At 44.8% G+C, this 27,500-nt stretch overlaps 1 protein-coding gene and 3 long non-coding RNA genes across 5 annotated transcripts in view; 3 read left to right on the top strand and 1 right to left on the bottom strand.

The window, feature by feature from the left end:
• Positions 1 to 486: 486 nt before the first annotated feature.
• The window catches only part of LOC130187978 (sorcin-like), a 28,722-nt gene continuing 1,708 nt past the window's right edge, over positions 487 to 27,500 (top strand). The window contains exons 1-5 of one of the 2 annotated variants that reach the window (XM_056406007.1): positions 487 to 787; positions 3,874 to 3,912; positions 3,995 to 4,064; positions 4,680 to 4,723; positions 4,822 to 4,969. In XM_056406007.1, the coding sequence (XP_056261982.1) occupies positions 746 to 787; positions 3,874 to 3,912; positions 3,995 to 4,064; positions 4,680 to 4,723; positions 4,822 to 4,969 (343 nt within the window). In that variant the 5' untranslated portion in view covers positions 487 to 745. Of the gene's footprint in view, positions 788 to 3,870; positions 3,913 to 3,994; positions 4,065 to 4,679; positions 4,724 to 4,821; positions 4,970 to 27,500 lie in introns of both variants that reach the window. The other variant, XM_056406006.1, reaches the window with a different exon arrangement.
• On the bottom strand, positions 4,932 to 6,673 carry LOC130187990 (uncharacterized). Its single transcript, XR_008830537.1, has 3 exons — positions 5,448 to 6,673; positions 5,055 to 5,380; positions 4,932 to 5,020 (listed from the first exon to the last, which is right to left on the bottom strand). It is a non-coding gene; the product is annotated as an uncharacterized LOC130187990 (long non-coding RNA).
• On the top strand, positions 6,951 to 7,530 carry LOC130187984 (uncharacterized). The gene is made up of 3 exons (XR_008830530.1): positions 6,951 to 6,992; positions 7,077 to 7,135; positions 7,250 to 7,530. It is a non-coding gene; the product is annotated as an uncharacterized LOC130187984 (long non-coding RNA).
• LOC130187987 (uncharacterized) lies at positions 10,388 to 14,600 on the top strand. Its single transcript, XR_008830534.1, has 5 exons — positions 10,388 to 10,756; positions 12,615 to 13,211; positions 13,352 to 13,484; positions 13,812 to 13,996; positions 14,202 to 14,600. It is a non-coding gene; the product is annotated as an uncharacterized LOC130187987 (long non-coding RNA).

Here is a 27,500-nt window from a genome sequence, read left to right as displayed (position 1 = left end):
ATACATTTAGCAATAATAATCTAATTGATAATAATCAACATTTGTTCTACTTTCTTTGTTTACAGTTTGAGTGCAGGGAGATTTTAAATACTTGCAAAGTATTTCCAATGCGTGGTATTAAGTGTTTTTACTTCAGTACAGTATCTGAATACTATGGAAGCCCGTTTCCGCCACTGTGATGAAAAAATTAAGATCCTGTAAGTCATAATTATGAGATAGTATCTCATAATTATGAGATAGTAAGTCGAAATGATGAGATAGTATCTCATAATTATGACTTACAGGATCTTAATTTTTTTTATCACAGTGGCGGAAACGGGTTTCCATAGAATACTACCTCCACCGAGGAGGGATCAGTTTCCATCCGGAATGTGTAGTTTTTCATTGTCGCAAAAAAAACCTTTTTGGAGCCAACTGCAATCTCATTGGTCGATCGTAGGTCACGAGGTCACTCTCCGCCAATCACAACGCAGCAGGAAATGAAACGGGGCGTTTGAGCATTGTTCTGGAGTCCATTCGCTTCTCCTCCGGGTTAAACTTCCATCTGGACCCTCCTCGTTGATGTAGGCTTATTTAAGAAAGAAAAGAAAAGAACAGAAGGAAATAATTATAATCTTCATCTTGTTTTCGAGTGTGTTCCTCTGGTAGCCACGCCCCCTCTGGAGCGAACGAGGCGCTACATTGCGCTACATTGCGCTACATTGCGCTACATTGCGCTACATTGTGTTGACCCTTTGATTCTGTGATGGCCTTTCCCGGATACGGAGCCGCCCCCGGTGGAGTCGCGGTAAGAAACGCGGTTAAAACGTCATGAAATACCGGGTTTGCGGAGGAATACGACCAGGGACACCGTGTCTAAGGAATGCGGAAGTCGGGCTCGATATCCGTCACCAGGGGTTCAGAACCCAAACGGCCCAAAAAGAGTGTGTTTAAAGGGGTGTATAGTGTGTTTAAAGGGGGTGTATAGTGTGTTTAAAGGGGTGTATAGTGTGTTTAAAGGGGTGTATAGTGTGTTTAAAGGGGGTGTATAGTGTGTTTAAAGGGGGTGTATAGTGTGTTTAAAGGGGTGTATAGTGTGTTTAAAGGGGCTGTATAGTGTGTTTAAAGGGGGTGTATAGTGTGTTTAAAGGGGGTGTATAGTGTGTTTAAAGGGGTGTATAGTGTGTTTAAAGGGGGTGTAGTGTGTTTAAAGGGGTGTATAGTGTGTTTAAAGGGGTGTATAGTGTGTTTAAAGGGGGTGTATAGTGTGTTTAAAGGGGTGTATAGTGTGTTTAAAGGGGGTGTATAGTGTGTTTAAAGGGGCTGTATAGTGTGTTTAAAGGGGCTGTATAGTGTGTTTAAAGGGGGTGTATAGTGTGTTGGTAAATGTTGAAAATACTTTATACAGCAGTAGATAACGTATTATCTTAAACGGTAATAACACCTCATAATTGATTGATTAAATATTCTATTATGAATGTGGAAATGACTAAAGGTATTTAAAACATTTAGTACAGTTAAAAGTAGCCAAATCTAAATCAGTGAATTTACTAAAGCAAAACATTCAGGAAATGTCTTGACTTTAAACTGTGTGTGTGTGTGTGTGTGTGTGTGTGTGTGTGTGTGTGTGTGTGTGTGTGTGTGTGTGTGTGTGTGTGTGTGTGTGTGTGTGTGTGTGTGTGTGTGTGTGTGTGTGTGTGGGGTGGGTGTTGGACTCTGTATTGATGATCTGATAACGTGACCCTCCTGAGATCAGTTAAAGTACTCAAACGTTGCACAGCAGCAGACTGCCGGCTGCCAGTGAGGAGACAGGAACACGGTTACTAAGGTTACTAAAGGACAACAACAACAAAACGCTTCCTCAACATAACTCAGAGAAAAGTGTGTTTAAAGAGGTTTCTATGAGTTGGTACCCACGAGCGGTGGAAGAAGTATTCAGATCCTCCAGTAAAAGTACAAATACTCCACTGTGAGTAATGTCCTGCATTCAAACACATCAAGGAAGTAGAAGTAGTATAAATGTACTTTTTATTTTATATATATATATATCTGTATACTAAATATCTATATGTGTCTATATAAGTAGTATATATATATATATAAATAGTAAATCCATCCATCCATTCTCATCCGCTTATTCCGGGGTCGGGTCTTGGGGGCAGCAGACCCAGCAGGTTGACCCAGACTTCCCTCTCGCCCGCGACACTTTCCAGCTCATTCTGGGGGATCCCGAGGCGTTCCCAGGCCAGCCGGGAGATATAATCTCTCCAGCGTGTCCTGGGTCTTCCCCGGGGTCTCCTCCCAGTAGGACGTGCCTGGAAAACCTCTAACGGGAGGCGTCCGAATCAGATGCCCGAACCACCTCAGCTGACTCCTTTCGATGCGAAGGAGTAGCGGCTCGACTCCAAGCTCCCTCCTGATGTCCGAGCTCCTTACCCTATCTCTAAGGCTGAGCCCGGCCACCCTACGGAGGAAACTCATTTCGGCCGCTTGTATTCGCGACCTCGTTCTTTCGGTCACTACCCAAAGTTCATGACCATAGGTGAGGATTGGAACGTAGACCGACCAGTAAATTGAAAGCTTCGCCTTTCGGCTCAGCTCTCTCTTCACCAAGACGGACCGGTACAGCGCCTGTTTTACTGCTGCAGCTGCACCGATCCGCCTGTCGATCTCCCTCTCCATCTTACCCTCACTCGTGAACAAGACCCCGAGATACTTGAACTCCTTCGCTTGGGGCGCTCTGTCCCCACCTGGAGGGAGCAATCCACCGGTTTCCGGCAGAGCACCACGGCCTCAGATTTGGCGGTGCTGACTCTCATCCCCGCCGCTTCACACTCGGCAGCAAAACGCCCCAGTGAGTGCCGGAGGTCATGGTCTGAGGATGCTAACAGGACCACATCATCTGCAAACAGAAGAGAGGCGATCCCAAGACCCCCAAACCTGACCTGCTCCACCCCCAGGCTGCGCCTAGATATCCTGTCCATGAAAATCACAAACAGGACCGGTGATAAAGGGCAGCCCTGGCGGAGACCAACACCCACCGGGAACGTGTCTGACTTACTGCCGAGGATGCGAACACAGCTCCTACTGCAGGCGTACAGAGACCGGATAGCCCGTAGCAACGGAACCCCAGACCCCCGCAGCACCCCCCACAACAATCCCCGAGGGACCCGGTCGAAAGCCTTCTCCAAGTCTACAAATCACATGAAGACTGGTTGGGCATACTCCCAGGACCCCGCGAGGACCCTTGCGAGGGTGAAGAGCTGGTCCACAGTTCCACGACCGGGACGGAATCCGCACTGCTGGTCTTGAATCCGAGGTTCGACCAGCGGTCGGAGCCTCCTTTCCAGTACCCTGGCATAAACTTTCCCAGGGAGGCTGAGAAGTGTGATTCCACGATAGTTCGAGCACACTCTCCGGTCCCCCTTTTTGAAAATGGGAACCACCACCCCGGTCTGCCAGTCCAAGGGCACTGTTCCTGACCCCCACGCGACATTGAAGAGGCATGTCAGCCAAGACAGCCCAACAATGTCCAGCGCCTTCAGCATCTCAGGGCGGATCTCATCCACCCCCGGAGCCTTGCCACCAAGGAGCTTTTTAACAAGCTTAGCGGCCTCTGCCAGGGATATTGGTAAAATAGTAAATATATATAATATATGTATATATATTTACTATATGTATATATATATTATATTTATATATAATTATATATATATATATACAGTTTATTGAGTTTCAAAGATGTCAGATAAATGTAGTAGAGTAAAAAGCAGAAGCGTGAAGTTGCATAAAAATGGAAATACTCAAGTAAAGTACGTCTAATGTTGCCAGGATGTCCTGAAGTAATAACCGATCATGTCCCACTAACGGTCACTTCCTGTGTCTCTGCAGCAGGACCCTCTCTACGGATACTTCTCAGCTGTAGCTGGACAGGTACCCCCCCCCCCCCCCCATGTTGCCCTGATCCTCCGGCCGTGCAGCCTGCTGGTGTCTAACTGTACTCTCCATGCAACAGGATGGACAGATCTCTGCAGAAGAGCTGCAGCGCTGCCTCACGCAGTCCGGCATCTCGGGCACCTACAAACGTGAGACCGCTTTTATTATTGAGAACGCTCCGATTGGCTGAAACGGGCACGTTTAAAGACACCTTGATGCAGACGGGGGATCGGTCATCTAATCGTGAGATCGTGCAGAATGAGGTTTTTAAAACAAGTGCAAGAAGATTAGTCAAAATGAAGCTGTTACATTACATTTAACACATTTTTTATCAAAAGTTTAAACCAAAATGAAAAAGAGTTCAATCGATATGAAGCTTGCTTACCCAGAATAACCATGAATGAAATAGTAAATACATCGGGGTGCTTTCTGGATAGTAATCAGGCTTTTAAAATGGAGCTAAGAATTTTGTTAATCGGCTAATGCAACTCGTGTCGGGTTAGCCGCGTTAGCTCGAAACAATAACTTAAGTTATTTTCATGCCAACTTATTTATCGGTGTAAAAAAAGAATATCTGGATAAATTACAAAGCTATGTAGTCAATCAATCCTAATTATGATCGACTGTATTGAATATTATATACCAAGTAAATACCAGATAGTTGGTGTTGATGCTCAAATCACTTTTAATGTGGCCGCAGATTAAACTCATAGTTTGAGAATAACACAACGTGTTGTGAGTGTGGATGTGTTCCTCTTTCACAGCCTTCAGCATGGATACCTGCAGGCTGATGGTCGGCATGCTGGATGTATCCTTAAGGAGGCAGGAGGCAAGGAAGCAAAGGGCTTCAGGTGGCTGTGTTGAGGTGTGTTGTGTGGTGTAGTGTCCTTGACGGTGTCTCCTCAGAGGGACCGGTCCAACAGCATGGGCTTCAATGAGTTCAAGGAGCTCTGGCAGGCCCTGATCGGCTGGAAGTCGACCTTCATGTCCTACGACCGGGACCGCAGTGGCACGGTGGAGGGCCCGGAGCTGCAGCACGCCCTCACCTCCATGGGTACTGGCCCTTTAACTTAGCCCTCACCTCCATGGGTACTGGCCCTTTAACCTCACCTCACATCCATGGCTACTGGCCCTTTAACTTAGCCCTCACCTCCATGGGTACTGGCCCTTTAACTTAGCCCTCACCTCCATGGCTACTGGCCCTTTAACTTAGCCCTCACCTCCATGGGTACTGGCCCTTTAACTTAGCCCTCACCTCCATGGCTACTGGCCCTTTAACTTAGCCCTCACCTCCATGGCTACTGGCCCTTTAACTTAGCCCTCACCTCCATGGGTACTGGCCCTTTAACTTAGCCCTCACCTCCATGGCTACTGGCCCTTTAACTTAGCCCTCACCTCCATGGGTACTGGCCCTTTAACTTAGCCTTCACCTCCATGGGTACTGGCCCTTTAACTTAGCCCTCACCTCCATGGGTACTGGCCTTTAACAGCCCTCACCTCCATGGGTACTGGCCCTTTAACTTAGCCCTCACCTCCATGGCTACTGGCCCTTTAACTTAGCCCTCACCTCCATGGGTACTGGCCCTTTAACTTAGCCTTCACCTCCATAGGTACTTGCCCTTTAACTTAGCCCTCACCTCCATGGGTACTGGCCCTTTAACTTAGCCCTCACCTCCATGGGTACTGGCCCTTTAACTTAGCCCTCACCTCCATGGGTACTGGCCCTTTAACTTAGCCTTCACCTCCATGGGTACTGGCCCTTTAACTTAGCCTTCACCTCTATGGGTACTGGCCCTTTAACTTAGCCCTCACCTCCATAGGTACTGGCCCTTTAACTTAGCCTTCACCTCCATGGGTACTGGCCCTTTAACTTAGCCCTCACCTCCATGGGTACTGGCCCTTTAACTTAGCCCTCACCTCCATGGGTACTGGCCTTTTAACTTAGCCCTCACCTCCATGGGTACTGGTCCTTTAACTTAGCCTTCACCTCTATGGGTACTGGCCCTTTAACTTAGCCTTCACCTCCATGGGTACTGGCCCTTTAACTTAGCCTTCACCTCCATGGGTACTGGCCCTTTAACTTAGCCTTCACCTCCATGGGTACTGGCCCTTTAACTTAGCCTTCACCTCCATGGGTACTGGCCCTTTAACTTAGCCTTCACCTCCATGGGTACTGGCCCTTTAACTTAACCTTCACCTCCATGGGTACTGGCCCTTTAACTTAGCCTTTACCTCTATGGGTACTGGCCCTTTAACTTAGCCTTCACCTCTATGGGTACTGGCCCTTTAACTTAGCCTTTACCTCTATGGGTACTAGCCCTTTAACTTAGCCTTCACCTCCATGGGTACTGGCCCTTTAACTTAGCCTTCACCTCCATGGGTACTGGCCCTTTAACTTAGCCTTCACCTCCATAGGTCCTGGCCCTTTAACTTAGCCTTTACCTCTTGGTACTGGCCCTTTAACTTAGCCTTCACCTCTATGGGTACTGGCCCTTTAACTTAGCCTTCACCTCCATAGGTACTGGCCCTTTAACTTAGCCTTCACCTCCATGGGTACTGGCCCTTTAACTTAGCCTTCACCTCCATGGGTACTGGCCCTTTAACTTAGCCCTCACCTCCATGGGTACTGGCCCTTTAACTTAGCCCTCACCTCCATGGGTACTGGCCCTTTAACTTAGCCCTCACCTCCATGGGTACTGGCCCTTTAACTTAGCCTTCACCTCCATAGGTACTTGCCCTTTAACTTAGCCCTCACCTCCATGGGTACTGGCCCTTTAACTTAGCCTTCACCTCCATAGGTACTTGCCCTTTAACTTAGCCTTTACCTCCATGGGTACTGGCTCTTTAATGTGTAAATGAGTCTGGATGCTGTGTGAACAAACCCCTCTGCATAGAGCGTCATACTTCAGTGTGTATAAATGTGTGTGTATAAATGAGGGTGCTGGTCTCGGTCCTCTCTCGTGTCGCCGTGCAGGTTTTAATCTGAGCCCTCAGGCCATGAGCATCATCATGAACCGCCACAGCGGCGGCAGGATTCGGATTCGTGGGCTGCTGCACAAAACTCCGTGCCCTGACCGGTGAGCAGCAGAAGAAGAAGTTGCATTAATCTGAGAGCCATTGTTCGGTGAACAATGAAAGAATCTTTTTTAATCTGTTTTCAGATCAGTTCCAAAGAAGAGACGTGAGCCAGACTGGCACGGCTTCATTTCACTTCGACGATGTAAGTTTACACAACTTAACACCGCAATAATGAATACATTATGTGTATATGATATAACATGGATAGAAAGCTTGACTTTATGACAGTTGTACAATAACCCCCATGTCTCTGTAGTTTATCCAGGTCACCATGAGCATATGAAGAGGAATGGACCAATCAGAATGGACACCGGCCCTTTAAAGTCTTCTCATAGAATAACGCTGTGTATACTTAGCAATGTGAATTTTTTTATTGCTAAAACCTTGTTGTAATAAAAACGCATTTAAACGTCACATTCCATTTTACGGTGAAGTTTAATGTGTGTCGTAATAAACTAACACGTGTGCCATAACCTCCGTTGGCCCTCAGAGCTGCACGTCTATAACCAATAAAGCTTTTCCTCCCTTTGATGGACAGTTGGTTTTTATTTTTGTTTGTATCGTAGGATGATTAAAACCTTGTCTGTTAAACGTGTGCAACCTGCAAACTTAGAGTATAATTATAGATGTAGGAAAGAAATCAATAACAACACTGTAATGAGAATTGAATTTAAAAAGAAATAATGAACATATAAAACATTTCAAGGTAAAGTGACTAAAAGTAGCAGTTGTTCTATAAATATGGAAATGTTATACATTTTTAAATAATACTATATATGTATAGACATATATAGATATAAGTGTATATATACACACACATAAGTTTATATGTGTGTATATATATGCACATTAACCTTGAGGGCTGGAATGTTACTGCAATATTTGATTGAAACAGGATTCAGTGGAAGGGTATCATTTATTTATATGAAATGATATTATATAAAATAATACAATTATATATATATTTTTTAAATTAATTTATTATTTTGTTTTTACGGGGTAGTTAACTGGTACTCTCCACTCCAGTAGGTGGCGGTAATGCGCATTGTGTTCGATGCCATCCGCCATATTGCCAGAAGAAGAAGAAGAAGAAGGGACTGGGGGGGAGAATGCATCCTGAAGGTGGCAGTCATGCAACGTCGTGGCTGCCAACTGCCGTAAAACCATCGAAGAAGAAGTCGTACCGGAAACCGTCCACCAAAGACATGCGCAGTCTGCTGGAGTTTCCCGCCATTAACTGGTTCCCCCGCGTGAGTCCGACACAGTTCTTCAGATACAACCGGAAAGACCCACCAGAACCCGGATGTGTGGACTAACTTGTTGAAGTCAGACTCACGAAGTGGCAACAGGAAGAAGACGGAGACGGAACGCGAGTCACGTGACTCTTCATAGAGACGAAACGGCGTGTTGTCCGGATTGTCTCTCGTGTCCTGTCCTGCTCGAGCTATGACGTCAGCGAGCCAGCAGTAGCTACTCGGAGCCGAGTGGAGCCGAGCGACACCGAGCGGAGCCGAGTGAGCGGCGCGTGTTTCCCGGAGCTGTCTGGAGGAAACGTTTCTGAGCTCGTGGACATGTCTAAAGCCCAAATGCTGAGAGGTTTCGTCAACCAGCGACTCACTGCGGCTGCGCAGGAGATCTGCGGGCTGTTTGAAGCAACGCTCGCAGAGTTCGAGGAGGAACTGTGTCGTTCACAGGAGAACGAGCGGCACCGGAAGCTGCTGCACGCCGGGTTCCACCCGGAAGTCCGGGTCCAACGAGCAGGTGGGTTCTCTTTGTTTCTCACTTTAACCTGATGGAGCCAGTTCTGGAGGAAGTGTTCACATCATGGACTGAGGTAGAGTTACAGGTACTTAAACACGTTCATGCGTTTCACTAGATACACCTCAGAGGTACATCATGTACTTTTTACTGGACACGCCTCAGATACATATTGTACTTTTTAATGTACATCTCAGTGGTACATAATGTTTACATTTCAAATGTTCAGATGAACTTTTTACCGTATTACATCTCATAGGTACATATTGTACTTTTAGTATAGTACACAGAGGTACATATTGTACTGTTTACTGTACATCTTAACATGTTGAAGGTACTTAAAATACCCCAAAACTCACCAAAAGTGTCAGTCTTGGTGAAAATAGATGTCAGATTAGGGTTTTCTAGCGCCCCCAAAGTTTGCCTGGCCACGCCCCTCACCCAGAATGTCCGATCGACTTGTAATTCTTCACAGATGTACACTGAGCTGCTCCACAAAAAAGCCTCTCGGAGCCCTAAGCTCCGCCTACTTAGATTTCCCGCCATTTAGAATTGTGTGTAAAATGCATTATTTTCTACTTGTCCTCCACGCTGGGTCCGATTCATACCAAACTTTATGTGTATCGTGAATGAAGCTTTATAACCTACTATGTATCAAATGTTTTATAAATCTCATTGTGTTCAGATTATATGGACCAATGAACCTCTTAGGGGCGTGTCTTGTTTTCCAATGCTCATAACTTCAACACTAATGAGACAAATCACTCAACTTGAAGTATATGTGCGCACATTGCAGCCTGGAACCTGCACAACAAATCTGGTGCGGTTAGAACAGTAGGGGGCGCTACAATAATTTGTCTAATTTGTGCGATTTGGGCGTTTTTTGCTTGAATTTTTGTTGTTGCCGTTATACATTTAATGATTTCTCCCACAAAACTCTTCAGATCGACTTCCATCTTCTTCACGGATGATCTAAAGGCTTTGAGGATGAAAGGGGAGCAGAATGGGGACTTTTCACCTCACTTTACTTGACGTTATCTGGACCCCTCCTCTTCTGCAGTCCAAGGCGTTATTATATTGTTGTTTTTAAATAAAAGGACTTTTTAGACCTCTTGAATATTAAAGAGTTTAATATGAGATTCATAAGGCGATATGAATGTGTTCTATTATTCTCCACAGACGTCCAGCAGCTGCTGGTCCAACAAGAGGTTCCCCCTGAGCAGCAGGTCTGGAGCTCCAGTCTGGACCCAGAGCCCCCCCACATTAAAGAGGACCAGGAGGACCCAGAGCCCCCTCGTTAAAGAGGACCCAGAGCCCCCTATGTTAAGAGACCAAGAGGACCCAGAGCCCCCCACGTTAAAGAGGACCAGGAGGACCCAGAGCCCCCCTACGTTAAAGTAGTCCCAGAGCCCCCCTATGTTAAAGAGGACCCAGAGCCCCCCGTTAAAGAGGACCAGGACCCAGAGCCCCCACGTTAAAGAGGACCAGGAGGACCCAGAGCCCCCCTACGTTAAAGAAGACCCAGAGCCCCCCTATGTTAAAGAGGACCAGGAGGACCCAGAGCCCCCCACGTTAAAGAGGACCAGGAGGACCCAGAGCCCCCTCGTTAAAGAAGACCCAGAGCCCCCACGTTAAAGAGGACCCAGAGCCCCCACGTTAAAGAGGACCAGGAGGACCCAGCGGTGGAATCTCACGAGCAGAGCAAGAAGCACAGAGACTAGCGAAGGCCGCCAGCAGCCCGCGGGGCTAGCTGCTGCTCCGCCGCCAGCAACGACGTCAACGCTGGAGGTCACCGGAGGAAATCCAGCGCCGTGCAACAAAGAGCTCATCACCGAAGTCCAACAGGCCGGCGCGTTCTTCATTCTGTTCCACGAGACTCTGGACCAGACCACCGCGAGCAGACAGCTGGACTTCATGTGCTCTCTTGGTGAAATGACCACGTCCCGTCAGGATCCTGTGGAGCTCATGGGCCGTGACACCACAGGACCTACTGCAGCACCTCAAAGTAAGTAACATAAATATATGTATTAACTAACCTCATGTATACGAGTGTGTTTCATATAGTTAAGCTTTACTCGTGTGTCAAGTTAATAACAGATGCGTAGGCGCACTACACATTAATTAGACTAATTAAAAATAGTGTTAGAATGGTAGTAGAGTGGTGTTTACCTGTCAATATGTCTACATAGTGTTCACTAGGCTCAAGGGATGGCTTGCGTTGCTTAATTTGTAAAAATAGTTTTCATTCATATTAGGACTGTCAGCGTTAACGCGTTAATCTATGCGATTAATTTGGCCGCGTTAACGCACTAAAATATTTTAACGCAATTTTTTTACATTTTTGTAAACAAATTTTTTTTTAAACCGCGGCAGTACGGTTTGACACTGTTTCCGTTTTTAAAACAATCATTTCTCCGCGAAAATAAGGAGCATAAATGAGTTTAACTCGTGGATGAATCAGTCGGGTTTCCTCCTGCTCCTCCTTCCTCCCGTCTCCCCCTCTGATACACAGAGGAACGGAGGCGCGACGTGTCGGGTGACGCGGCGCGGAAAGAACTCGTCACACGAAACCTTCACCGTGATTGGTCAATCCGTTTGTCTGTCAACATTTCGGGGGAAAAAAACCCAATGAACACTCAGTAAATCACAAAGGACCTCCCACCTCACAGGTTAGGCTCTATAGCAGCCTGTCAGTCAGAGAACCAGAGGACACGGCGCGAGGACAATGAGGCTCATTTCAGAGCTGAGATTGTTCTGGAATGTTTGATGTAGAACACGTGGGGGTGTGTCACATGCAAGACTTTAAACGGTGAATTTAATTTATTTTGTAAAATGTATAAAATGCCCCCAGCCTCCAGAGGGTTAACGTGACATATGTGAATGTCAGTCAGTTACCAAGGCCACTGGTTCTGCTGTTCAATGTTAAAGATGACAGGACCAATGGGGTCTCAATATACTTCTTTTTTTTTACTAATCTGATGTTTCACTGAAGAAACAATTTATCATCCACGATATTAAATACCTCGCTGGCACTGTATATGTAGGAGCCTCTTTGAAAACACAGCTCTGTGTGCAGTTTGGTCTTTAAAAAGGAAACACTTTTAACCCTTGTGTTTTTGGTCATTTTGACCGATTAAATATGTAACCCTCCTGTTACCTTTATATTTACTAACATATTTTACCCTTTGGGTTCAATTTGGCGCCAGCAATTAAAACCTCCAGAAAATTATTAGAATTAATATTGTTTTCCAAGTTTAAGTGTGAGGCACTTTATGTTTGTTTGTTGACTACGAAAGAACACCGACATTAAACATTGAATGGGGTCAAATTAACCCGAGCGGCAGAGGGTGTAATATTGATTGGTCAAAATGACCAAGGCAACTAAAGGTTAAACGGTGAATTTAATTTATTTTGTAAAATGTATAAAATAAGCCCAGCCTCCAGAGGTTTAACGTGACATATTTGAATGTCAGTCAGTTACCAAGGCCACTGGTTCTGCTGTGTTCAATGTTAAAGATGACAGGACCAATGGGGTCTCAATATATTTTTTTTTTTTACTAATCTGATGTTTCACTGAAGAAACAATTTATCATCCACGATATTAAATACCTCGCTGCACTTTATAGGTAGGAGCCTCTTTGAAAACACAGCTCTGTGTGCAGTTTGGTCTTTAAAAAGAATGAACTTTTAACTTTTAATTGCGATTAATTAATCGCAATTTCAAAATCTTGATTAATTAGTTAAATTTTTAATCGATTGACAGCCCTAATTCATATTGATCCAGTCTGACATTAATCTGAAGTGGTGGTGTCATGAAGAGATGTGGTGACTGTTGGCTAATGTCTGCCTTTTCTTTTTTCCAGGAGAATGGACCAAATGTCAACTGGAAGTTTTTATATTAATACAGTTTGAAAAGGATTGTTTTCCTAGTATATTCACAAAAGCTCAGGAGTAGACATGAACCTGTGCACAAACATAGAGACATGAGAACTCACTCACACACACATTCTATTATGTAAATGAATTAGCATTTTAAAAGCAGCTGGAATTGTTATTTGTTATTTTATAGATTATTTTTTTCAAAAGGAACTATGTTGCACGTATTTTAAAAATATATTTACTTAATTTTATAGACATTTGTTCATGGGACTTAAATGTTCTGAAAATGTATTAATAAATATAATTTACAACAGCAATGACATTTGTGTTATCCTTTTGCATTACACCATCCTGTTAATTTTGAACAGACATCAGTGTGTTTACTTTGAATTAATTAATTTAGATTCATGTATATTTCCATCGTAAGTTAGGTCTTAAATTTTATTTAGACGTGGTCTTAAAAAGTCTTAAATTTCACTGGTTTATTCCTGTAGACACCCTGTGGCGGTGCAGGACCACAAAGGCTGTTATAATCAGTACACCAGGTTTTTGATGAGGCCTGAAAAACCAGAGAAAGACCAGTAAGTTATTTATTATATTGCATTTCAAGGAGCTACTAACTTAACATTGCATAAGTAAACATTGAATCTGCATTCTGTTGTATGTGCACACAATCACAACACATATTCATTTCTTTCCTTCTCATTCATATGTGTTCTAGGAGTGAGCCCACGTTTGATGTCAGCGATAAGATATTCTGTGAGAGGATCATTGGCCAAAGGCTGCTTGTCAACCAAGAGGTGCTGAGGATGGGCTGAGGAAGGCCTTCATTGAACTGGGGAAAGCAAATGAAGGTCTTGATGCTTCAAACTACAGGGAACTGCAATGCATTTTCCCCTCACGTCTTATTATTTGTCATGTGCACCAGCTTTACACAACATGTGTGTGACAGGCCTGGGAAACTGTTTTTAATTCTTGCTGTTTGCACAAACATGTACCAGTTGGTAACGAGGAGAAGTGTGTGTGCGTGATGTTGTGTGCCTTTCTTGGGCATCTTTGGTGTTACATGTGCTGTATGGCAGATAGGTTCTAGCCTGTAATGTCTTGTACCACCTGCACCACTCTCTGCTTTTCATGATACTCCTGTGACTCTTAATTGTCACTGTTTTGTTCTGTTGCAGACAGGATATGTTGAAGAAGAGGCTGGCTCGTGATTTCCCCCAGCTGGTGTTTCACATCCCCACCAAGCGCAACATCTGCCAGCTGGTTTTTGCAGAGACCCTGTCAACCGGGACACTCGCGTGACTCCACAAGTGCCTTTTATGGCAAAGGGAAAAAAAGACATTTTCTGTTGCATGTGAGAAAGGTGAGTACCTAAAGGCTTTTAAAAGTTTAGGTACTCACTTTAACTTGGAGCAGTCAACATTTGCACTTCTTTGCCAGTATGTGTGCCACTTATATGATCAGCCAGCTGCCGATAATGTAAATGAAGCTAGGTACAAGGCTTTCTGTTTGGCATCGTCAGCCTTGCCAGAAATATGCATTCCCCCAACTACTGATGCCTCCAACAGCACTGCAAACGGGCAAACTACCAGGCTGCAATAATGAGGTCCTGTCGCAAACAAAATGTGCTCCATCACCTGCTGGATATGGTTGGCAAAGAGAGGATGGGACCTTGCACATCACCTGGATGACCAGACATCCGGCCCCTGACAGTGTTTTGCATGTCATACACTGCGGCTGCAAAGGTGCCTGTGAGACAGGAAGATGTTCCCGTTTCTCTGCAGGATTGTGTTGCACAGACTTCTGTCGTTGCTGTAATTGTGCCAACACCAAAGACACCGAGCAACTGGAACACAACTGTCCTGACACTGACTGTGAGGACTGAGCGTCCTTAATGTTATTTCTTTTGTAGTTTTGTACAGTTTTATATATCAGTCATATTTTTCATAAAGATTGTTTCTATTGTTCGTCAGTGTTGTTTTCATTTGTGGAAGAATTAATGAATGAATGAACGAACGAATAAATGGTCATTGGTATAAGTACAATTACTGCCTTTTTCTGCCAAAGACTGTACTTCCTACTGAGGGAGGAAGTACAGTCTTCTTATTTCTTCAGTGTGTGCTGGGTGTTCACAGTCCATGTTAGATCGTCAGTAAGGTGTATTCCCAGGTATGTCAAACTTGATCTAAATGACTTAACATAAGCATAACATGATCGTATATTTGCCTCATTGTTCTTATTGGACGCGGCTATGTATACAGCACTATTTAGAATCCATTTAGCCCACTTTTAAGGGTGTTTTCCTCTTTATCGGTAACGTTGAATCCAACCACGGGAGCCGCCATCTTGCCATTCTGTTGACAAAAAGCAGCTACCTCATTGGTGTAGACCGATCACGTGTCGAGCCGTGCCACTACTGGCAACCAAGATCCCATTACGCTCTGGAGAAACTAGTTCGGCATAAAACAGTCGTATCGAATATCGAAGGCAAATTCAGCGACAGACTTTTTTTTGGTAGGTTAGCACAACTCGTTCTTTTTTATGAGCTAACGATTGTGTAGATGTGCGACTGTGGCGCGTGTTGAAACGAAAACAGTGTTCACCTTACGGCCTAATATGAGGTTCTCCTCGGGAACACAGGAGGAAAGCCCGCCTCCTGCTTCATCCGATTGGCTGCCTTGGCCGAGTGTGACGTTGATGAGCGGTGCTCCTCCGCGCCTCGCGTCTAAAGTTGAGAATATTTTAACTTTTAACCGCACCTGAAAAACTCAAGTAAACCGCGCCGAGTGGCGTTTAAAAGGCGCGTCTGAACGTCGCGCCTTACCTCGGGAATCAATGGTTTAGCGGGCGACGCGTTTTTGAGAGGCGCGTCTGGTGTGATCAGCCCTGACAGCGCTTTGAAGCGGTGCAGATCAAGGGCGCATATGTTTATATATGTGGGCGGGGCCTATCAGCGCGCGTCGCCCATGACGTCACGTCAAAGCCACATACATCTCTATATATAGACTGCATGGAGCGTTCGACACGGAACCACTTTTCAGTTTCAAGTCATTGAATTAGTTGTTGAAGCTTTCACAGACTCAAGATGCATAGCGGCGAACTGCAGCTCGACAACAAACCGAAGCTTACTCAAGCATTGGACGAAATGAATAAGAAGAGGAATTATAAGAGATACGATGAGATCATTGAATCTCAGGATGACGAGTTAAAGACATTCAAGGAGAAGGACAAGACTAAGGAGAAGGAAATTATGAATCTTAAAAAAACTGTTCAACAGCGGGAAGACGACAACATAGAACTTGGACAGGCATTTGTACGGGTGCTGAACGAAAAGGCAGTGATGCAGACAGAGATGGATAGCTGGGACACCAAACGCCGTTCGGATGAAGAAAAAGTTGAAATGATCCGGACGCAAAAGTTATCGGATGAGACCGCAAAGCACCAAAGTGACATTTCACAGTGCCACGCAGAGAAGAGCCACCTGGAGGAGACGGTGTTGGAGTTGAAACACCAACACAACAAATACAAGGTACTAGCAGAACAAGACAAGAAAGAACTTGAGGCTCAACTGCTCACATCAAATAAAATAAAAACAGTGGCATTGGTGAGCGAAAAACAAATGAGGGACAAGGAAGAAGAGAATGCATTTAAAACCAACTATCTCAGAGATTCACTTGCAAGTAATGATAACGAGATCAAAAAGCTAAATAAAGAAATTGAAAGACTTCAAGACAAAAACAAAGAACAAGAGGAAAAAATAAAGAAACTGGAAACTTCTTTAAGGGATTTCACTAAAGTAAAAGAAGAACTTGCAAATTGCAAACTTCAGAACTCTGATTTGATGAGAGAAAATAAAAAATTAAAAGACGACTTGGCTCGTTCACAAAGTGACTGCGAGCTTCTCCAAAAACTTGTGGATGTAAAGAAAGACAGTCCAGATAAAGAATCAGCTAAGGCGCAGGATCAGTCTAAAAAAACAACTGAGGAACTGAAGAAAGCCAAAGACGTGATTTTTGTATTGGAGGGAGAGAAAAAAGCCCATAAGTTCAAAGCCAATGGCTGGATGCAGAAGCTGAAGCAGGTGGAGAAAAAGTGCAAACAGAGTAAGGACAAGCTGGAGCACGTGAAGGCGGACGTCTCTAAATGCTTCCAGTTGATCTGGGATCCCGTTGCATTGAAAAGAAGCATCATCGATCTTCACCATCGCTACTGTGACGGTGACACTCGCGTGGTCGTGCACCAGGAATCCTCCAAAGACGAAGCGTTAAGGAAGGAAGTAGACGCTCTTCACAATGAGCAGCAGAGAGCAGCCATGAATCAGAAGAAAGAGGACAAGAAGATGCTCCTCAAGCAGGAAAAAGACGACAAGAGATACTCTGAAGCCCTGAGGACAATAAATGATCTGAGGGCAGAGAATGCTTCTCTGAAGAAGATGAATCAACAGTTCACTAAGGAGGAGTTAGTTAAGATCAGCGGAAAATACCAAGAGAAAATAAATGACGTGGAGTCAGAGCGATCTGAACTGAGGATGCTGCTCCAGAAGCAGGACAGAGCTTCCCATAAAGACATGCCCGTCAACCACATGAAAACCATCCGGAAACACGAAGAGACATTAGACCTGAAGGCAGAGACATCTTCTCTGGAGGAGCAGCTCCAGAAGGCCGAAGAACCTGCCAGGAAGGAGAAGTTACCCAAGAAGACTTTCGTTCAGAAGTGCATGCGTCCTATAAGAAACACATGTAATTTTGTCAAAGATCCACTTGGTCATTTAAAAAGAAGAAGTCGCAAAACTCATCCAGAGGCTGTGGCTCCTGACTTCCTGATCATCAGCGCCTTAAAGCCCCCCGTAAAGGAGGAGTGGGCTGAGCCTTCCTCTTCAGACCAACCCCTGACGTCCTCCGGAGAGACGTACAGGACCACTCGTATCCACGTGCAGCCGTGTGACAAGAAGAATCAACGCTGCAACTTCACTTTGGAAAGGTGAAAGAACCTGGGTCAGGGAAACCAGCATCATGGAGGTCTCGTTTAACATCGCGTCCCCCAGCGTCTCCTCTCGCCTTGGCTTGTGTGTGTCATGTGCTGGACATCTGGATTCAGCAATGGCTCAAGGGAGCAAAATGGCATCCAGGAGATGCCAGACTTCTTCTTGATGGAGAATGGACTTGACGTCCGATGTAGTGGTTCCTTCCAGACCAGGAGTCTGGAAGGAACCACTACATCAAGTCACGGGAACCGGGCTGGGCGAGGCGAATCGAGGAACCACTACACCATCCAGTCACGGGAACCCGGGCTGGGCAACGGAACGGCAAGGGAACCTGGGCGGAACATCGGGTCTGGGCAGGGGTCCTTGGCTCAAGGGAGCAACATGGCATCCAGGAGATGCCAGACTTCTTCTTGATGGAGAATGGACTTGGCGTCCGATGTAGTGGTTCCTTCAGGCTCCGTCCAGTCACGGGGAACCGGGCTGGGCGGGAAAACAAGGAACCTGGAACAACTGGAACGGAACATCTGGGACTTGATCCGGAACATCGGGGACCAGAACGGCGGAATACGGAGACGAAACGGGGACTGGAACGGAACATCGGGACTGGAACCGGAACACCGGGAACTGGAACCAGAACGCCGGGACTGGAACGGAACATCGAGGACTGGAACCAGAACACGGGACTTGATCCGGAACATCGGGGACCAGAACGGCGGAATACGGAGACGAAACGCCGGGACTGGAACGGAACATCGGGGACTGGAACCCGGAACATCAGGGACTGGAACGAACATGGGGACTGGAACCCGGAACACGAGGACTGGAACCGAACATCGGGACTGGAACCGGAACATCGAGGACTGGAACGGAACACGGGAACTGGAGCGGAACATCAGGGACTGGAACCGAACATCGGGGACTGGAACCGGAACACGGGTCTGGGCAGGAACATCGGGACTTGAGCCGAGGTCCTTGGCTCAAGGGCAACATGGCATCCAGGAGATGCCAGACTTCTTCTTGATGGAGAATGGACTTGACGTCCGATGTAGTGGTTCCTTCCAGGCGCCGTCCAGTCACGGGGAACCGGGCTGGGCGGGAAGGCAAGGAACCTGGAACAACTGGAACCGAACATCGGGACTTGATCCGGAACATCGGGACCAGAACCGGCGGAATACGGAGACGAAACATCGGAGACCAAACATCGGGACTGGACCGGAACATCGGGACTGGAACCGAACACCGGGAACTGGAACCAGAACATCGGGACTGGAACCGGAACATCGGGGACTGGAACCAGAACACCGGGACTTGATCCGAACATCGGGGACCAGAACCGCGGGCGGAATACCGAGACCAAACATCGGGACTGGAACCGGAACATCGGGACTGGAACCGAACACCGGGAACTGGAACATCGGGGACTGGAACGGAACATGGGGACTGGAACCGAACAGGACTGGAACCCGGAACACCGGGAGGAGATGTCAGACTTCTTCTTGATGGAGAATGGACTTGGCGTCCGATGTAGTGGGCCGTCAGACCCGAGCCTGGAAGGAACCACTACACCGTCCAGTCACGGGAACCGGCTGGGCGAGCAAGGAACAACTGGAACGAACATCGGGACTTGATCCGGAACATGACCAGAACGGCGGAATAAAACATCGAGACTGGAACGGACGTGTGTGTGTGTTTGTCTTAATGTGTGTCTCTGTGTGTGTGTCTGTGTGTGTGTGTCTCTGTGTGTGTGTCTGTGTCTCTGTGTGTGTGTGTGTGTGTCTCTGTGTGTGTGTGTCTCTGTGTGTGTGTCTCTGTGTGTGTCTCTGTGTGTGTGTGTGTGTGTGTCTGTGTGTGTGTCTCTGTGTGTCTCTGTGTGTGTGTGTCTCTGTGTGTGTGTGTCTCTGTGTGTGTGTGTCTCTGTGTGTGTGTCCCTGTGTGTGTGTCTGTGTGGTGTGTGTGTCTCTGTGTGTGTGTGTCTCTGTGTGTGTCTCTGTGTGTGTGTCTCTGTGTGTGTGTCTTTGTGTGTCTCTCTGTGTGTGTCTTTGTGTGTGTCTCTCTCTGTGTGTGTGTCTCTGTGTGTGTGTGTGTGTCTGTGTGTCTCTGTGTGTGTGTCTCTGTGTGGTGTGTGTATGTCTCTGTGTGTGTGTCTCTGTGTGTGTCTGTGTGTGTGTCTCTCTGTGTGTGTATTTCTCTGTGTGTGTCTGTGTGGTGTGTGTATGTCTCTGTGTGTGTCTCTGTGTGTGTGTCTCTCTGTGTGTGTCTCTGTGTGTGTCTCTCTGTGTGTCTGTGTGTCTCTCTGTGTGTGTCTCTGTGTGTGTGTCTCTGTGTGTGTGTGTCTCTGTGTCTCTGTGTGTGTGTCTGTCTCTGTGTGTGTCTCTGTGTGTGTGTGTCTCTGTGTGTGTCTCTGTGTGTCTCTATGTGTGTCTGTGTGTGTGTCTCTCTGTGTGTCTCTGTGTGTGTGTGTCTCTCTCTGTGTGTGTGTGTGTGTGTCTCTGTGTGTGTGTCTCTGTGTGTGTGTCTCTGTGTGTCTCTCTCTGTGTGTGTCTGTGTGTGTGTCTCTGTGTTTGTGTCTCTCTGTGTGTGTCTCTGTGTGTGTCTCTGTGTGTGTGTCTCTGTGTGGTGTGTGTATGTCTCTGTGTGTCTCTGTGTGTGTCTCTCTCTGTGTGTGTGTGTCTCTCTGTGTGTGTCTCTGTGTGTCTCTGTGTGTGTGTCTCTCTGTGTGTGTGTCTCTGTGTGTGTCTCTGTGTGTGTGTCTCTCTGTGTGTGTCTCTCTGTGTGTGTCTCTGTGTGTGTCTCTGTGTGTGTGTCTCTGTGTGTCTCTGTGTGTCTCTGTGTGTGTGTCTCTGTGTGTGTCTCTGTGTGTGTGTCTCTGTGTGTCTCTCTGTGTGTGTCTCTGTGTGTGTCTCTGTGTGTGTCTCTGTGTGTGTGTCTGTGTGTGTGTCTCTGTGTGTGTCTCTGTGTGTGTGTCTCTCTGTGTGTCTCTGTGTGTGTCTCTGTCTCTGTGTGTGTCTCTCTGTGTGTGTCTCTCTGTGTGTGTGTCTCTGTGTGTGTCTCTCTGTGTGTGTGTCTCTGTGTGTGTCTCTCTGTGTGTCTCTGTGTGTGTCTCTGTGTGTGTGTCTCTCTGTGTGTGTGTCTCTGTGTGTGTCTCTGTGTGTGTGTCTCTCTGTGTGTGTCTCTGTGTGTGTCTCTGTGTGTGTCTCTGTGTGTGTGTGTGTGTGTGTGTCTCTGTGTAGAAGCCATATGATTTGTGTTTACCTGTGTTTGTTTGGTCACGTTTTGATGATGCAATGTCAGTAGGTGTAACATTATAAATAGACGGCACCTGAGTGCCGGCAGGTGTGTTTTGTTTGAGAGCGGAAGGAAAATTGTTTTTAACCGCAGGTAGAACTGCAGAAGCACAGGCAGAACCTATGAAGAACCTCACTAGAACCTATGAAGAACCTCACTAGAACCTATGAAGAACCTCACTAGAACCTATTAAGACATCACCTTGGAAAGGCATTTAGAGTTAAAACGGTTTATTTTCTGTTAAAGAGTTTTACTTCATTTTCTGTGATACAATAAAATGATTTAAAGTGACATTACGAATACTGCGCGTTAATTCACCGACCGCCTCTACATATATATATACATACACACATATATTTATATATATGTAATATGTGTATATACAGGACTGTCTCAGAAAATTAGAATATTGTGATAAAGTTCTTTATTTTCTGTAATGCAATTAAAAAAACAAAAATGTCATGCATTCTGGATTCATTACAAATCAACTGAAATATTGCAAGCCTTTTATTCTTTTAATATTGCTGATTATGGCTTACAGCTTAAGAAAACTCAAATATCCTATCTCTAAATATTAGAATATCATGAAAAAGTATACTAGTAGGGTATTAAACAAATCACTTGAATCGTCTAATTAACTCGAAACACCTGCAAGGGTTTCCTGAGCCTTGAAAAACACTCAGCTTGGTTCAGTAAACTAAATCACAAGTATGGGAAGACTGCTGATCTGACTGCTGTCCAGAGGACCATCATTGACACCCTCCATCAGGAGGGTAAGACACAAAAGAAGTTTCTCAAAGAGCAAGCTGTTCACAGAGTGCAGTTTCAAAGCACATCCACAAAAAGTCTGTTGGAAGGGGAAATGTGGCAAGAAACGCTGCACAACCAAGAGAGATGACCGTAGCCTTAACAGCATTGTGAAGAAGAGTCGCTTCCAGAATTTGGGAGCTTCAAAGACAGTGGACTGAAGCTGAGTCCAGCTATCAAAAGCCACTGTTCACAGGCGTGTCCGCAAATGGGCTACAATAGCCGTATTCCCATGGTCAAGCCACTTCTGAACTCAAGACAACGGAAGAAGGCCTGACTTGGGCTATGGAAAAGAAGCACTGGACAGTTGCAGAGTGGTCCAAAGTCCTCTTTTCAGACGAAAGCAAGTGTTGTATTTCATTTGGAAGTCAAGGCGCCAGAGTCTGGAGAAAGGCTGGAGAGGCGCAAAATCCAAGTTGCTTGAAATCCAGTGTGAAGTTCCCACAGTCAGTGATGGTTTGGGAGCCATGTCAGCTGCTGGTGTTGGTCCACTGTGTTTCATCAAGTCCAGAGTAAATGCAGCTGTGTACCAAGAGATTTTAGAGCACTACATGCTTCCGTCTGCTGAAAAGCTCTATGGAGATGAGGATTTCATTTTCCAGCATGATCTGGCACCTGCCCACAGTGCCAAAACCACCAGTAACTGGTGTACTGACCATGGCATTACTGTCCTCGATTGGCCTGCCAATTCCCTGACCCTGAACCCCATAGAGAATTTGTGGGGTATTATGAAGAAGAAGCTGAAAGACACCAGACCCAACAATGCAAATGAGCTAAAGGCCGCTATTGAAGCATCCTGGGCATCCATAAACCCTCAGCAATGCCACAGGCTGATTGCCTCCATGCCACGCCGCATTGATGCAGTAATCCGTGCAAAAGGATTCCCAACCAAGTACTGAGTGCATTAATGGACATTTTCAAATGTTTGATTTTGTTTTGCTGTTATAAATCTTTTTTTTTACTTGGTCTGAGGAAATATTCAAATTTTATGAGATAGGATTTGAGAGTTTTCTTAAGCTGTAAGCCATAATCAGCAATATTAAAAGAATAAAAGGCTTGCAATATTTCAGTTGATTTGTAATGAATCCAGAATGCATGACATTTTTGTTTTTTTAATTGCATTACAGAAAATAAAGAACTTTATCACAATATTCTAATTTTCTGAGACAGTCCTGTATATGTGTCTGTGTGTGTATATATATATACATACAGACATAATATATGTATATGTGTATATATGTATATATATACATATACACATATATATATATATACACACACATATATACACATATTACATATATATATATATATATATATAGTAATGGTAAAGATATACGTTTGTTTGTGAATTGATTTGAGAACAGAGACACAGGCATGTGGAGATGGAGAGAGACGGAGGGTGTAGTACATATGTATATATATATACATGTATATATATATATTAGGGCTTTAATCTCTGCGATTAATTTGGCCGCGATTAACGCACTAAAATATTTATAAAAATAATAAATATATCTCCTTACCCTATCTCTAAGGCTATCTCTCTCTATATATGTATATATACTAGGGCTGTGAAACGATTAACATTTTTAATTGGGTTAATCACAGGTTTTTGTGGATTAATCATGATTAATCACATATTACCGATATTCTCGGTATATTTTGTGAGAACATAGAGATTTATGACAAAAGACGGATATATACATTTATACATTCTTCTATACAATGGTGCTGCAACTCAGCAGTTATTTAGCAGTTTTCTTCCATATGGAACATTAATACATCTTCATCCTAAACAGAATGTTTAACCCTCCTGTTGCCTTTCGGGTCAATTTGACCCTATTCAATGTTTAATGTCGGTGTTCTTTGGGGTCAATTTGACCCCAGGCTGTTTTTCACTGTGTCAAACATATAAGAAATATCAACTTTTTTATTTATTTAAAGGGCTATTTAGGTAGTCAACAAACAAACATAAAGTACCTCACACTTAAACTTGGGAAGCAATATTAATTCTAATAATTTTCTGGAGGTTCTAATTGCTGGGGTCAAATTGACCCCGAGGGTAAAATATGTGAGTAAATGTAAAGGTAACAGGAGGTTAAACAGAACATTTTTCTCTTGTTTGTCAACCATTAACTCCACCATGATACAATCTAAAGGCCTCTAGTCTTCCTCTAGCAGCTGCTGAGGCAAACTGACTGTGTGGGTTTTCTTCATGAACTGGGCCGTGATGAAAGGGACGGCGGGGACACCGCTGCAAAGCTGAAACCTCACCGGCCCGGACAGGTGGACAGATTGACAAGTGACTTTTTTTGCTCGGTCCCGATGCGCGCGCACGGAGCTCTGTGGCGCGAGACGGAGATCGATAAGTGTTAACGCAACGCGAAGACAGAAATGACATGCTGCTGTGGAGATACGATCAACAACAGACATTTAGTTTAACAAAATAACAAAGACGTGCTCTAGAGAACATGTCAGGGGGCGGGCCAATCTCTTTAATGTCATGCGATCTACCGACACTACGTCCCGATCGACGTGTTGAGACCCTGATCTACAGGAAGTAAAAGTCGTAACAAGGTTTCCGGAGGTGAACCTGCGGAAGGATCATTACCGATGAACAGACCGTCTGCATGAGAGCGGACAGAGTTCAGATTGAAGTGGTGGATTGGAAGCTCATTTTGCAAGTGACTTTTTTTTCGTCCCGACGACCAACAACAGACGGATTGGAAGCTCATTCTGCGCATGCGTTAAATGCGTTAAAAAAACCAAACTAGTTAAACCTGTAATTGAATTAACGCGTTATTTTTCACAGCACTAATATATACATATATATGTATATATATATATACACATACATATATATATTTATTAGGGCTGTCAGCGTTAACGCGTTAATCTATGCGATTAATTTGGCCGCGATTAACGCACTAAAATATTTTAACGCAATGAACGCAACTTTGTTTCCTTCCGGTGTCGTTGAAGATGTTGCTCTCCTGTGAGTGTCCAGCCGCGGCAGTCCGCCTCCTTCCTCCCGTCTGCTCCTCCATATTCACAGAGAAGCAGAGGGCGACGTGTCGGTGACGCGGGGCGGAAGGTGAAGGGGACTTTGTTGTTGCTCCGCTCGATGCGCGCGCAGACACGCCGGCATGGAGCTGTGCGGCGAGACGGAGAGAGAAGAGTGACCGACACTAGAGACAGAATGGCATGCTGCTGGAGAGGCGACCCACAACAGACGTTTAGTTTAATAAAGAACAAAGACGTCTCTAAGGAAAGAACCGCATATTACTTCTGCTGGAGACGACCAACAACAGACGTTTAGTTTAATAAAGAACAAAAGACGTCTCTAAGGAAAGAACCGTACATTACTTCTGCCAGACGACCAACAACAGACGTTTAGTTTAATAAAGAACAAAGACGTCTCTAAGGAAAGAACCGTACATTACTTCTGCTGGAGACGACCAGCAACAGACGCTTAGTTTAATAAAGAACAAAGACGTCTCTAAGGAAAGAACCGTACATTACTTCTGCTGTAGAGACGACCAACAACAGACGTTTAGTTTAATAAAGAACAAAGACGTCTCTAAGGAAAGAACCGTACATTACTTCTGCTGGAAAAACGACCAACAACAGACGTTTAGTTTAATAAAGAACAAAGACGTCTCTAAGGAAAGAACCGTACATTACTTCTGCTGTAGAGACGACCAACAACAGACGTTTAGTTTAATAAAGAACAAAGACGTCTCTAAGGAAAGAACCGTACATTACTTCTGCTGGAGAGACGACCAACAACAGACGTTTAGTTTACTAAATAACAAAGACGTCTCTCAGGAAAGAACCGTACATTACTTCTGCTGGAGACGACCAGCAACAGACGTTTAGTTTAATAAAGAACAAAGACGTCTCTAAGGAAAGAACCGTACATTACTTCTGCTGTAGAGACGACCAACAACAGACGTTTAGTTTAATAAAGAACAAAGACGTCTCTAAGGAAAGAACCGTACATTACTTCTGCTGGAGAGACGACCAACAACAGACGTTTAGTTTAATAAAGAACAAAGACGTCTCTAAGGAAAGAACCGTACATTACTTCTGCTGGAGAGACGACCAACAAAAGACGTTTAGTTTAATAAAGAACAAAGACGTCTCTAAGGAAAGAACCGTACATTACTTCTGCTGGAGAGCCGACCAACAACAGACGTTTAGTTTAATAAAGAACAAAGACGTCTTGAAGGAAAGAACCGTACATTACTTCTGCTGTAGAGACGACCAACAACAGACGTTTAGTTTAATAAAGAACAAAGACGTCTTGAAGGAAAGAACCATACATTACTTCTGCTGTAGAGACGACCAACAACAGACGTTTAGTTTAATAAAGAACAAAGACGTCTCTAAGGAAAGAACCGTACATTACTTCTGCTGGAGAGACGACCAACAACAGACTTTAGTTTAATAAAGAACAAAGACGTCTCTAAGGAAAGAACCGTACATTACTTCTGCTGGAGAGACGCCCAACAACAGACGTTTAGTTTAATAAAGAACAAAGACGTCTCTAAGGAAAGAACCGTACATTACTTCTGCTGGAGAGACGACCAACAACGGACGTTTAGTTTAATAAAAAACAAAGACGTCTCTCAGGAAAGAACCGTACATTACTTCTGCTGGAGAGACGACCAACAACAGACGTTTAGTTTAATAAAGAACAAACACGTCTTGAAGGAAGAACCGTACATTACTTCTGCTGTAGAGACGACCAACAACAGACGTTTAGTTTAATAAAGAACAAAGACGTCTCTAAGGAAAGAACCGTACATTACTTCTGCTGTAGAGACGACCAACAACAGACGTTTAGTTTAATAAAGAACAAAGACGTCTTTAAGGAAAGAACCGTACATTACTTCTGCTGTAGAGACGACCAACAACAGACGTTTAGTTTTATAAAGAACAAAAACGCCCTGAAGGGAAAAACCGTACATTACTTCTGCTGTAGAGACGACCAACAACAGACGCTTAGTTTAATAAAGAACAAAGACGTCTTTAAGGAAAGAACCGTACATTACTTCCTGGAGAGACGACCAACAACAGACGTTTAGTTTAATAAAGAACAAGAGACGTCTCTAAGGAAAGAACCGACATTACTTCTGCTGTAGACGACCAACAACAGACGTTTAGTTTAATAAAGAACAAAGACGTCTCTAAGGAAAGAACCGTACATTACTTCTGCTGTAGACGACCAACAACAGACGTTTAGTTTAATAAAGAACAAAGACGTCTCTAAGGAAAGAACTGACATTACTTCTGCTGGAGAGACGACCAGCAACAGACGTTTAGTTTAATAAAGAACAAAGACGTCTCTAAGGAAAGAACCGTACGTTACTTCTGCTGTAATCTGGCGCTTAGAGAACATGACAGGGGGGCGGGGCCTCACCCTGATAGAATGGTGGGGAAACACTGGGATGTGTCACATGCAGAAGACTTTAAAAGGTGAATTTACATGTTTTTGTAAAATGTATAAAATGCCACCAGCCTCCAGAGGTTAACGTGACACATGTCAGTCACCAAGGCCACTGGTTCTGCTGTTCAGTGTTAAAGATGACAGGACCAATGTGTCTCTAATACACCTTGTTTACTAATCTGATGTTTCACTTTAGAAACAATTTATCATCCACGATATTAAATACCTCGCTGGCACTTTATATGTAGAAGCCTCTTTGAAAACAACACATCTCTGTGGGAAGTTTAGTCTTTAAAAAAGAATACAATTAAACAAGTGTCTGAAATACTGAAGGAT

Source organism: Pseudoliparis swirei, chromosome 22 (genome assembly GCF_029220125.1).
Source record: "Pseudoliparis swirei isolate HS2019 ecotype Mariana Trench chromosome 22, NWPU_hadal_v1, whole genome shotgun sequence".
Lineage (NCBI taxonomy): Eukaryota > Metazoa > Chordata > Actinopteri > Perciformes > Liparidae > Pseudoliparis > Pseudoliparis swirei.
This window is presented reverse-complemented; position numbering and strand designations above follow the sequence as displayed.